A 12,113-nucleotide genomic window follows, 5' to 3' on the forward strand; every position below is an offset into this window, starting at 1 on the left:
CTTGATCACAAAGAACACCCTGAGGTATACCCTTGAACACAGAGAACACCCTGAGGTACACCCTCAACTAGAGAGAACACCCTGAGGTACACCCTCAACCATAGAGAACACTCTGAGGTACACCTTAGATCATAGGGAACACTCTGAGGTACACCATGGATCACAGAGAACACCCTGAGGTACCAGAGAACCACCCTTGACCACAGAACCAGCCAGACATGGTCTTGCAGGAGGCGGGGCATGCTCCAGACCAGGGATAAATATACGCTGCTGACTCAACCTTGGCCAGAAAACACAGGTGCAGAAACCAAGTATGAAGTTGGATAGAGGCTCTAACCCCATTACACCTAAAGAGCCTCTCAAAAGTTTCCTTTCCCCGCTGTTCTCAGGGTACCCGGGGGCGGACTTAACTGCCAGGAGGCATGGTAACAGTTCCTCTAAACTGGAAGCCAAGAACACTGTTTGGCTTTTCCCTCCTCCTCAGGCCACAGTGGGAGCAGGAAGCAAAAGGGGTCTTTGTATTAGAATAGCATGTGATCAAGCCTGTGTTTGAATCCCAGTTCTGGGATTTCACCTCTATGCTTCCGCTTCCTCAGCTGTAAAATCACGAGGAGCACGGAGCAGCACCCGGCACCTGAAGACACTCCAGAAGTGTCAGCCATTGTGATCATTGGGATTATTTGCTACTTTAATACTGGGACTTGGAGCAGTCCAGGGGCAATGAGAACTGGGAAGGAGAGGGGTTCAGCCCAGGGACCCCCCTGGGACACCTCCTTGTACTCCAGTATCTAGTAAAGGTTAACAGACAATCACTGTATCCTGTACAGAAAGGACCCCTCAGGGCCCAGAGCCTTTGGGAATGGAGATCAGCAATGCCCCAACGGGGAAAGACCTCAGCCACCTACGACCTGGCTGCACGTGAGGGGTTTGAGGACCAGGCATAAAGTGTCTCTCATTCTCTGGATCCACCAACCAGCTCCTGAGCAGCATGTAGGACTTTAGCCCTGCGCCCTTCTCTACAGCCACAGGTCCATTCTCATCCAGGACCTGGTGTCCATGAGGGAGGTCATCTGCTAGGCCTGCCACCCCACCACGACTTCTCCTCCAGCCCACTCTGCCTGCACCCCCTGCGACGCCCCCGCTCCCTGAGTCGAGACAAGGTGGCTGGCGTGGCCCACTAACTCCTGGGTAGGCCCTGTGAGTGCTTCACGAGCGGCCCTGCTCCTCCCCAGTTCCCCATCACTTCATCCTCATCACTCGTCCCACGGTGGCTGCACTCATCTCCCCACCACTCTGGAGTCTGTCACATTCTCTTGCGTGCCTCTCCACGTGCTGTGCCCTCTACCTGGATCCCACAACCCTGCCTTCAGCTCTCTCTGCTCTATCCTGGAAGAGCTGGCCCTGTGTGACTGAGGGGCCCCTTCCCTAGTTCCCACCACACCCAAGGGTCACCTTCATCATGATTCTGGTTCTACCACAGAGAATCCTCAGCTTTTCCTCTCTGCATCTTGAAGGGCACACCAATCTGTGTGACCGCCCCCCCCCCCCAGCACCTGCCAAATGCCTGGCACAAACACACCCCTGAAGGGAGGGCATGGGTCTCACGCTTGGGTAGCCAGGGCCTGGGGAGGCTGACCACAGAAGTGCTCAACATGAACCCCCAAACTCAAATACACTGAGGACTGACAGAGGCTTCCTTTGTTAAAAGACAGCAAACTGTTAGATTTCAAAAATAACTTAAGACAAAATTTCTTTTTTATTCTTGAGCAAGAAGCCAGACATTGCCAAATCTATTTAGAGAGTTCACCAAAAGGCTGCTACCCCTGCACTGGGGGTCCCGGGCCACCGTGAGACTTCATTCAGGGGGCCAGGCAAACTGGGGGTCCTTGATTCTGGGGGTGGCTGGCCAAGGTCAGGGCTCTGGCTCTTCTGAGGGAGAGGAAAGGTCCAGGGAGGAGGCTGGCCTCTCAGGGCCTGGCCTCCACTCCAGCTTGTCCCCAGTCACTGACATTTGCCCTCAGCCTGTCAGCCCCCCGCCCCATCCAGGCCGCCTGCTTGTAGGGACTCGTTTTAATTAATGCCAGAGCTGGGCCAACCACTGGGGCTGTGACACTTGTTTGCAGGTCATCTCTTCCTAACAGGTTCTCCCTGGGAGGGGATTTGTCACTAATTGAAGCAGAGATCAGTTAATGAGGCCGCGGGCCCGGGGTTCCAGAGAACAAGGGAAAGGAAAATAAAATAAAGCCTCTTTCTTTGGAGGTTTTGTGATTTACACACACAAAAGAAAAGCAAGCAAGCTGCAGATTTTCCAAGTCAGAAACTCTGTTCCATCTGCCGGAGTTAGACCCTCACTGTGTGAAGACGTCAGGCAGAGGGACGCCGCCACCGCTGAGCCCGAGGATCGAGGCGGAGAGGGGCCTCCTGAGGCCGGCAATCAATCAGCAACCTAATTAACAAGTATTTATGGAGCAGTGCTTGCGCCCCCTCTGTGGGGGAGAAGACACAGGGCCTGTCCCTGGTTAACTTGTAATCCAGTGGAACAATGACAGGACAGGACACAGGGTGTAACTGAGTGTGTGGGAAGGACAGAAGTTTCTAGGACTTGGGGGTGGGGGACAGTTTGGGCTGGTGTGGTCAGGAAAAGCCTCTGAGCGCCCGGCAGCTAGGCAGGGAGTTGGAAGGAGAGTGTCCCCAGCACAGGCACAGTCCCTGAGGGCTGTGACAGCCCAGCGTGAGGCCCCCAGTCCTTGAGGGTAAGACCCTGGCTCTGAGGGCCTGGAGGGTCCCCAGTAACTGCAGCTTGCGCATCAGAGCCCCCACCCCACAATCTGGGCTAGCTCTGATCCTAGGAAGTGGTAGGGATGGAATGACCAAGGGCCCCTTGCGTGGGACAGTGAGGACTGGGGACGCAGAGAGCCTGGAGCGCCATGCCTGCAGGAGGAGGACGTCCCACCAGGACAGTGGTCCCCTTCACTCAAGCCCCTCCCAGTCGGGGCTGCTCAGTATTATTCCTGACGGGGCTTCCTCCCCTCAGCTCTGCCCCACCTCACCCTTCATCTCCAAGAAGGAAAATGGGATTTTCAAGCTGCTGAACTAGGTAGGGCCATCAGCTCCTCTTGTCATGAAGAGCAAGGAGGAGACAACAGAGCCCCTTTCCCTCTCTCACAAGAGCCCTGACCTCTGCCAGTAGCCCCCCAGAATCAGGGACTGCCAATTTGTATGACCCCAAATGAAGTCTCTGCTGGGTTGAGGACCACTAGGGTGGGGTTTGCGGTCTCTTGGCAAGTCATCTGAATAGATTTGGCAATGTCGGGCTTCTTGCTTGGGGTAAGACAAGGATTCGGGGAGGGAGCTCGATCTTGGGCACGAACGGGGATCACTCGCCAACAGGGCATTTGGAGAGGATGTGGTCTACATGGGAGCAGAGTAAATGAAGCCATCTCAAAACAATCCCAAATCCCTGCTTTCCCAGAACAGTGAAATCAATGATGGTGTATGGTACAGAGGTTTAGAACATAGTTGTGAACAATTATTATACTTAATGACATGAGAAAGATGAGGAAAGTGGGATTTACAAAAAGATTATTATATGTGAATTCTTTCATTATATGTGAATTTTTAAATTTGCATTTTCTAAGTGTTTTCTTACCAACTGTGTGTATTTATTGTGTGATGAATAAAATAACAAAGTTGTGAAGTGACTTTTACCCTCTGGAGTCAGCTATAGGAGACCACCCGGCCAGGATCTAGACAGTACAGATGGAGGGGCAAAGTGGGTTCAAGAGTGGGATGAGTGTAGCTTCCACTCTGGTTCTGGCCCAGGGCCCTCGTTGCATCACCTGCACTCAGCCCTCATCTGGGATCCAGCCTTATGCTCACATAGTCAGTTTACAAACCTAGCCTACTTCATAGCTGCTCTATTCTCAAAGTCCTGTGGGATTCAAATGAACCTATCGCCCCCATCTTGAGGAGCTTATAGGCCTCCGGGAGGAAGTGGACATGTGACCACTTGACCAAGGCCTCCGAGAGGGGACAACAGTGTCCTGGGAGCTCAGGCAGAGAGCAAAGGGGAGCCAGCATGTGGCCCAGCTTTACAACTGTTCCTGAGCCCCTCACTTCCTGCATCAGCCATATTACCAAGAGTGACGAGCAGCTCCTCTGGGGACGGTGCTGGGTAAACATGGACCCCTCTAGCAACAGACCCCTGCCCTTAGCGGAAGTATGCAGCCCTTTGCGTCACCCATGGGCACCACCTCACCTCCCCACCTGCTCTCCAAAATCTGCAGCACTCTCTCTATTCAAGTTCATGCCGATTAAAGTGTCACCAGAATCTTCTCTGCCTAGAAAGCCTGCCCTGGCAGCCCACCCACACGACCCTCTGTCTCCCACACCCTCGCCTGGCCCTGACCTCAGACAGGTCTGGCCGGAGCTGCTGAGGAGAGGGGGCAGCCGCAGGGCAGCAGGACAAAAAAGTGGGGACAGAGTTACTCACGGCGATGGAGACGGCACTGATGACAGCTCCCAGGTAGCCCTGGATGAACTTGGACGCAGGAGAAGGCTGGAAGGCAGAGAAAGAGAGTTCCAGGCCCACTGGGTGCCCAAAGCTGCCATACCCCGCCCTTGCCAACAGCCCCAGCCTGCAAGAGACGTTCCCGCCCACCACCAGGTGAGAAGGCAAAGGTCCCTCTGGAAGCCGAAGGGATCCGGGCCTCCCTCAGCACAGCTCCAGACATGGAAATACAGGGCAGCAATGTCCCGGGAGAAGCCAACGGGCCCGCTGCACTTTCGCCCTGTTCTCAAGAGCTCACTGGCAGACCCTGCTGGCTGGAGGTAGACAACGGCAAGGGCCAAAATGGGTCATTCATGGCTGGGGCAAGCAGAACCAGGGGAGGAGGACCGAATGCTGGACGTGGGCTGCTGGTACCTGGAGGACCGTGCAGGTGGAAATGGCTGGCTACACCTGGCTGGCTCTCCCGCGCCTTGTCAACCCAGGCGGCAACCGGGCTGCCAGGCCAACAGATGACAGTTGCTCAACGTTTCTACAGACATGCAACCCAGGTTGCAACGGATCACATTGAGAAGGAGCTGAGGAACTTGCCTTTAACTGTGCTCTGACGGCAGTTTTGGAGATGTTGGTTTAAGGCAAACGGGAGCCATCCAAGCAGGGGTATACACATGTGGGTCACATGCGTGAGATGCGGATGGAAGGGGGGCGTCCTCAGAGTTTCAGGCCGGGAAGTTTCTACCACCCAGGCCAGCCCCTAGCTCTCCCCTCTCTGCTCCAGGGTTAGAGAATGCCCACACCTTCCCCTCCCCAAACGACAGCCCCACAAGGGGACCTGGACTCCTTCTCCCCTCTCCCTGCCTTGAGACAGAAGGGCAGGACAGACAGCCTTGCCAGTGAAGCAGGGGCCCAGCTCCTTCCTAGAAGAGGGAAGGGCAACAGGGCCTCCACCGAGAGCTTGCCCCAGGAGCACAGGGGACTTGGGGGGAGGACGGGCCGGTCCCCTCAGACCCCTCACCCCTCAAGAGCAGCCCTCAGCTCTACAGCCGACCCTCTGGGGGCACCAAGACAGCTTCCAGGCAAGCTTGGAGGAAGCTTTAGGGGAATTTGGTCCCCATGTGGCTGATGCCATCCTAATCCAAGATCTGGGGATAAGAGCTGCCCAAGGAGGATGCTGAAGCCAACAGAGCTCCTCCCTCTCACCGCCTCCATTCTATTTCCATTTTATGGGCCTTCTTCACTTCATGTGAACAGCCCCTCCCTGGCGGGGCCCTTCTAGAAGGGTTGGCAGTTTAAATCAGGTGCTTAGAGGAGCACAAGGCTTAACTCAGAGGAAGCAGCCCCCCATGGTGGCACGCCACACTGGAGGGAGGATGAGGGTCCCCCCGGCCCGCTCCCTGCCACTGTACGGTGGTCTGCGGCGCTCACCTTGGTAGCGTTGCGGTTTGCATAGTTGACACAGGCGTTATGGCTCTGGTTCAGCCACTGAAAGGCAACGGGGGTGGGGAGGTGGGAGGGAAGAGACGTCAGGGAAGGGGTGGACGCCGGGCCTGGACCACAGGTGGCCACAGCCTCCAGAAAGACACGGGATGCTGTCTCCAGCTCACAGGTGGTTCTGTCCATCCCACAGGTCAGCAGGACCAGCTGTTCCCGTTTGCCCGGCATTAAGCCAGCGGCAGCATGGAAACCCCGGGAAACCCCTCCGTTGCTGGCAAACCAAGATAGGGGTCCTGCCCCTGCGGGCAGTTCTTCCCAACCTGGGGACCGTCCCCTTTCCCGGAATCATGGCGCTCACGGCCCCAAACGGGCCTCACTGCCTTTGACACCATCCTTGTTATATTACTTATTGGATAGAAAGTGGACATTTAGCCCCTGGAATTACTAACAGCCCTGAACTTCTTTCAAAAATATCCCAGCCCAGTGTCTTGCACCAAACACTCACTACCTTGGGGGTTGGTGATGGATTTACCTTCCCCGCAGACCTGAGTGAGGCTTATATCGAAACAAGACTGAGGGCCTCGAGGTCACAGGCCTTGGGACAAACAGCCAAGGAGCAGGAGGGAGCCACAAACAAGCCCTCATCCCCTTGTGCAAAAATGAGAGTCACATAAAATGGCCTAGGTGTGGGCTGCTGGGACCTGCTCAGCAGAATCCGAAGTCCCGGGCTTCCCCCAGCCGCTACAGGGCCAGGGAGGGGCGGGAAGTGGGGTGACTTTCCCTGAGGGGCCTGGAGGGGAGACACTGGGACAGGGAGTTCTAACGAGCACTTGTTGGGTCCTTCCTTCGGGAGCCCTCTGTTGCCAGGGACTGTTACCTGCCAGAAGACAGTGGATGCCAGTGTCTGGTTGGGCAAGAGAAGACCAACTACCTGCGAGAGAGAAAGAGAGGAAAGCCTGGATAAAGCAAAGGAAACATCCTACACGTTTGCCAAGAAAAATGACACAGCCACGAACCAAAGTAAACTAGATCTGTACAAACTGAGGTGGATGATGTATACACATAAACTGCTGGCCACAGTGGGATGGTGCCAGCTGCACGTGAACCAGGCTGCGGAATTCTATCACAGCACAATCCCACTTTTGTAAAGAAATCACATCGTATGTATAACCATATACACAAACACAGGCATGTACATATCTCCATGCAAAAACCTACAGCCCAGCGTGTAGATGTCTCTGGAGGTCGGGTGACACAGTACTTTCTCACAGTCTTCTCGAATATGCCTATATTCTTTTAAACATTGGACATGTATTATTTCCATAACTGGGGGCGGGGGACAATACAAATAAAGAAGCAAACCAAAGGAACATCTTTACTTCCCCTCAGCTAACCCGGCTCTTTCATATCCTGGCCACCCCATAGGATTTTTGTGAGGATTAAAATATGATGATAGGGGGCGTCTGGATGGCTCAGTCATTAAGCGCCTGCCTTCAGCTCAGGTCATGATCCCAGGGTCCTGGGATCAAGCCCCGCATCGGGCTCTCTGCTCCGCGGGAAGCCTGCTTCTCCCTCTCCCGCTCCCCCTGCTTGTGTTCCCCTCTCTCGTTGTGTCTCTGTCAAATAAATAAATAAAAATATTTTAAAAATTTTTTAAAAATAAAATATGATGATAGGGGGGTGCCTGGGCAGCTCAGTCGTTAAGCATCTGCCTTCGGCTCAGGTCATGATCCCAGGGTCCTGGGATCAAGCCCCGCATCGGGCTCCCTACTCCGCGGGAAGCCTGCTTCTCCTTCTCCCACTCCCCTTGCTTGTGTTCCTGCTCTTGCTATCTCTCTCTCTGTCAAATAAATAAAATCTTTAAGAATATATATATATATGATGATAAGGATGCCTGGGTGGCTCAGTCAGTGAAGCGGCTGCCTTCGGCTCAGGTCACGACCTTGGGGTCCTGGGATGGAGCTCCTGCTGCGGGCTCCCTGATCAGTGGGGAGTCTGTTTCTCCTTCTGCCCCTCCCCCAGCTCATGCTCTCTCTCTCAAATAAATAAATAAAACCTTTATAAAAAGTAAAATAAAATACGATGATAAAAATTATTTTTTAAAAAGATTTTATTTATTTGTCAGAGAGACAGAGAGAGTGAGAGAGCGAGCACAAGCAGTGGGGAGCGGCAGAGGCAGAGGGAGAAGCAGGCTCCCCACTGAGCAAGGAGCCCGATGTGGGACTTGATCCCAGGGCTCTGGGATCATGACCTGGGTGGAAAGCCGACGCTTAACCAGCTGAGACACCCAGGCATCCCAGATAAAAATCATTTTGAGTACCGTTAGCTAGGTGTGGAGTCATTATTCCCAAAGCCCGAATATCACCTAAGAGCTAGACTTGCTGACTTTGCTTTTTTGGTTTAAGTCAAGATTAATTGTCTCATCTTGACAACTGGGCAAACTTTGGACTTCAGGGATCCATGTGTCTCTTTTGAATGCTTGTGTGCAAAATAATGTCTACCAAATACCACTGCATATGGGAAAAATGTGCACAACCATCCACATATTGACTTATTTATTATTCCTGTAGATAAAATGGCTCTTTGGCAAGAATTTCTGTAAGGAGTAAGTATAAACATTCAATACTATGCAGTAAATCAAATTCTAGACATCCTCAGCAGCATTTGTAAATCATGTTTTAAACATTAAAATGTTTTAAGACAGCAAACACACACACACATTTATATTTATTGGCCCGTATCAGTTTGAATAAAATTATGTAATGCAAAGCCATTCCATAGCTCCAATGAGGAATTATCTTATGAGATTTTTCTCCTCAAAATGAGATCCCAGTCTGATTTTTCTCTGCAGCAACAGCTTAGGGCACTGGAGTGAGAATCAGGAGAGCTTGGAGCTCAGCCTCAGCCCCATCCCTGTGTGATCTCCAGCCAACAGTGTCTCCAACAGAATACAGTCCCCTTGAGGCTCTAGCTTTCTTACCTATAGAGTGAAGGGGTTGAGCTTGGAGGTCCTACCTTGGTTTAAAATTCTATTCTTGGGTTCCAAGTAGCAGGTATGAAGTCAATTGAGATTGCCCCATTGCCTGTAAAGGGAATCCCTCCTCACCCAGCCTGGAAGAGAAATATCACTGGGAACCCAGGGCCTCATCCTAGTCAGGCTCCAGCCACCAGGAACCAGACCACAGAGAGGAAGCTGAGCCTACAGAGGCCTGAAATTGGGAGTGGACAATGCGGTCCAGCGAGTGTGTGTGTGCGCGTGCATGCACGTGTGGACGTCTGTGTACACTTGTGCATGTCTGACCGCCTCCCAAAGCCTGGAGAGATAAAAGCTGTTCTTCACTGTTGGGAACTCAGCAATTCATTCCCCTAATCTGTTGGTTTATAGAGCATGGGTATATTATGGACCACATTGTCCTCTCCTCCTCAATCCCCCTTACACCCCCTGCACTGAGCTTGGGCCATCAGGAGTGTCATAAGATACAGCCCCTTGGGACTCGCTGTATTTACCAGACAACCATTGTCCAGGACACTCATTGCTCCTTCCATCGCAGAGTCCCATTTATGAATCCTCCTGGAGGAAATTTTTCTAGTCTTGGGCTCAGAAATTTATACTTCTGAGCATCTGGTTTGCATCTGTCTTGCAGACATTGAGCATTTAACCGTGTCTCTCTTTGCACTGACTGTCAAGGAGCTCAGGCCAGATCTCTACGGATCACATCTGTCCAGTGCACAGACCCTCACTGAATGCATTTTGTGCCCAAACTTCGCTCCTAGCTTCTTCCCTTTCCTAAACTTCTCTCTCATTTTTGTCTTCACTTGTATTTTCTGGTGGCAGGCATTTTTTTTAATGTGACATCAAGTCTCTTCCAGAACAAACCACAGCCCTAAACTGAAATAGTACCCAGGCTGTGTAACACACACACACACACACACACACACACACACACACCTTGTAACCTGTGAGCTTTTCTCCTTGTTGACCAAACCTGGCCAGCTTCCTGTCCCAGCCTCCTGCTCTAACCATGCTGAGAGCCTCTGACTCCTTATGTGTTCTTAAAGAGATTGATTGATTGATTGATTTTGCTAAGCATTTCCCCTATGTCACTTACCCATGATCCTTATCAGAACTCTGGGGCTCAGACAAAATAAAGATCACTTTCTATATTTTACAAATGGGGAAACTGAGGCTTAGAGAAATTCTGTGATTTGCCCGAGGCTTCCCAGCAAGCTAGAGAAAGTCAGAAAGGTCTCCTGATTCCTGGTTTGAGGGCTCCAACTCTCTGATTTGAGGGGTTCCTTTTCCAGCTCATTCACCTGAGCACAAAGGAAGAGTCACACTCTATCACTCCTGCCCATTTCCAAGCATCTTCTATGCACCAGGTTCCATGGTACTCTCAATGGAGAATACGGGAAGAGAGGAATATATGGCATCTAACCACAATAAACACAAAGACCAAACAGGAAAATGTATGAGAAGATCCATTATAATACCTGGACATGGAAATGACCAGACGGTTTCATCAGGTACTTGGGTATGTCAAGTTGATAAATGCGAACACCCAAACCAGCGCTCAGGAAGGAGAGATCAGTGTGCTCTGGCTGCCGAAGGAGGTGGTGGGATGGAGCTGAGATGTGCATGCGTGTGAACGCATGTGCGTGGAGGGGGGCAAGAGTGCACGCTCACGGGAGCAGGAACAGTCGGGAGACTGGTCACATTAAAGGAGGTTTGAAGAATCAGCAAACCTGGGGAGGGTGAGGTTAGAGGCAGTGGAAAGCCATGCTGCATTCTGCCCCCAAACGGGGCCCAAGGGAACCATCTGAGGCTGAGGCAAGGGGAACAGGGATCCCACTTTGCAGGTCCTACAGTCAGGCTGCTGGGGCCAGGAGCACATGGATGCCAGCCCCATTCCCTATTAGGCAACACGCAGCACCATCTGCACAGTCCCAGGAGCAAGAGCAGATATTTTATAACTTCCTTTTTTCTTTTTAAGTCGAAATTAAAAATAAATGTTCCTTCAGTTCTCAGATGTATATCTCTGGTGCAACCTGCCCACATTCCCCCACGCTGCCCTTTCCAGAACATGGCAGGGGAAAGGAGGAAAGAGATGGATAGAGAGAGGGAGCCAGTCCACCCGGCTTCAATGCCAGTGGATTGCACCTCTTCCAAGAGGGAAATGCTTCAGGCGTGGCCGCGCAGACGGGTGGAGAGAGCCCAGAAAGCGGCTGGTACCAGGGAGAGTGGAAGGAGAGCCAACAGCCAGAATTTCCAGCCCAGCCTCCACCCTCTCTTGCTGCAGGACCTTGGCCAAATCGCACATCCTATCTTTGCTCCCATTTATAGTTCATAACACGGCTGGGGTCCCCTCCGCAGCTCCCACCCCCTGGCAGCTGTCCTCTTCACACATCTGTCCACTTTTGCTGCCCACTTCCCTTCAAGTGGCCGGCCATGGGCCCTGGTGATTAACATGCAGGCTCTGGTCACAGGAAGAGCTGCACCCAAATCCTGGTTCTAGTATTTACCAGCCATGTGACCGCGCACAAGTCACTTGAGCTCTTTGTGCCTCCATTTTTTTTTTTTCATCTGTTAAATGGCGACCACCTTGGTACCTCTCTGGATGGCCTTGCGGGGAGGCAGGGCATGGAAAGAATTTGGTCCAGTGTCTGGCGTGCAGCAAGTACTCATTAGGTGTAAAGTGTCAGTATCGTTCCTCTCCTCCTATCTCACTCTTTTCTAGTTTTTGCTGATCTCTCCTTTCTCTGAACTCTACAATCTGCATTACATAATTGAGCATCATCTTGCCCCCATCTTGTCTTTGAACACAAGCCTCATCACTCAAAGGATAGCGAGCTCCTGAAGGTAGAATCAGGGCTTATCTCTCTGATGTCCCCCAAAGTACTCAGCACCAAGTTGCTCCCACACTGTGTTGTATGTACTAGAAGAATATTGCTAATTCATTATTAAGAACATTAAATCTTGGGCGCCTGGGTGGCTCAGTTGGTTAAGCGACTGCCTTCGGCTCAGGTCATGATCCTGGAGTCCCGGGATCGAGTCCCGCATCGGGCTCCCTGCTCGGCAGGGAGTCTGCTTCTCCCTCTGACCCTCCTCCCTCTCATGCTCTCTGTCTCTCATTCTCTCTCTCAAATAAATAAATAAAATCTTAAAAAAAAAAAA

At 52.1% G+C, this 12,113-nt stretch overlaps 1 protein-coding gene across 13 annotated transcripts in view; it reads right to left on the reverse strand.

Annotated features, from left to right (window-relative positions):
• SFXN5 (sideroflexin 5) overlaps positions 1-12,113 on the reverse strand; it is a 109,374-nt gene that overhangs the window by 47,484 nt on the left and 49,777 nt on the right. For all 13 annotated transcript variants that reach the window (XM_081833677.1, XM_081833676.1, XM_081833687.1 and 10 more), the window contains 3 exons: positions 6,819-6,872; positions 5,933-5,989; positions 4,493-4,558 (listed from right to left, as the gene is read on the reverse strand). In XM_081833677.1, coding sequence (XP_081689803.1) covers positions 4,493-4,558; positions 5,933-5,989; positions 6,819-6,872 — 177 coding nt within the window. The remainder of the gene's footprint in view (positions 1-4,492; positions 4,559-5,932; positions 5,990-6,818; positions 6,873-12,113) is intronic.

This window comes from Leptonychotes weddellii, chromosome 10, assembly GCF_054177405.1.
Source record: "Leptonychotes weddellii isolate Sample4059 chromosome 10, ASM5417740v2, whole genome shotgun sequence".
NCBI classification, from domain to species: Eukaryota; Metazoa; Chordata; class Mammalia; order Carnivora; family Phocidae; genus Leptonychotes; species Leptonychotes weddellii.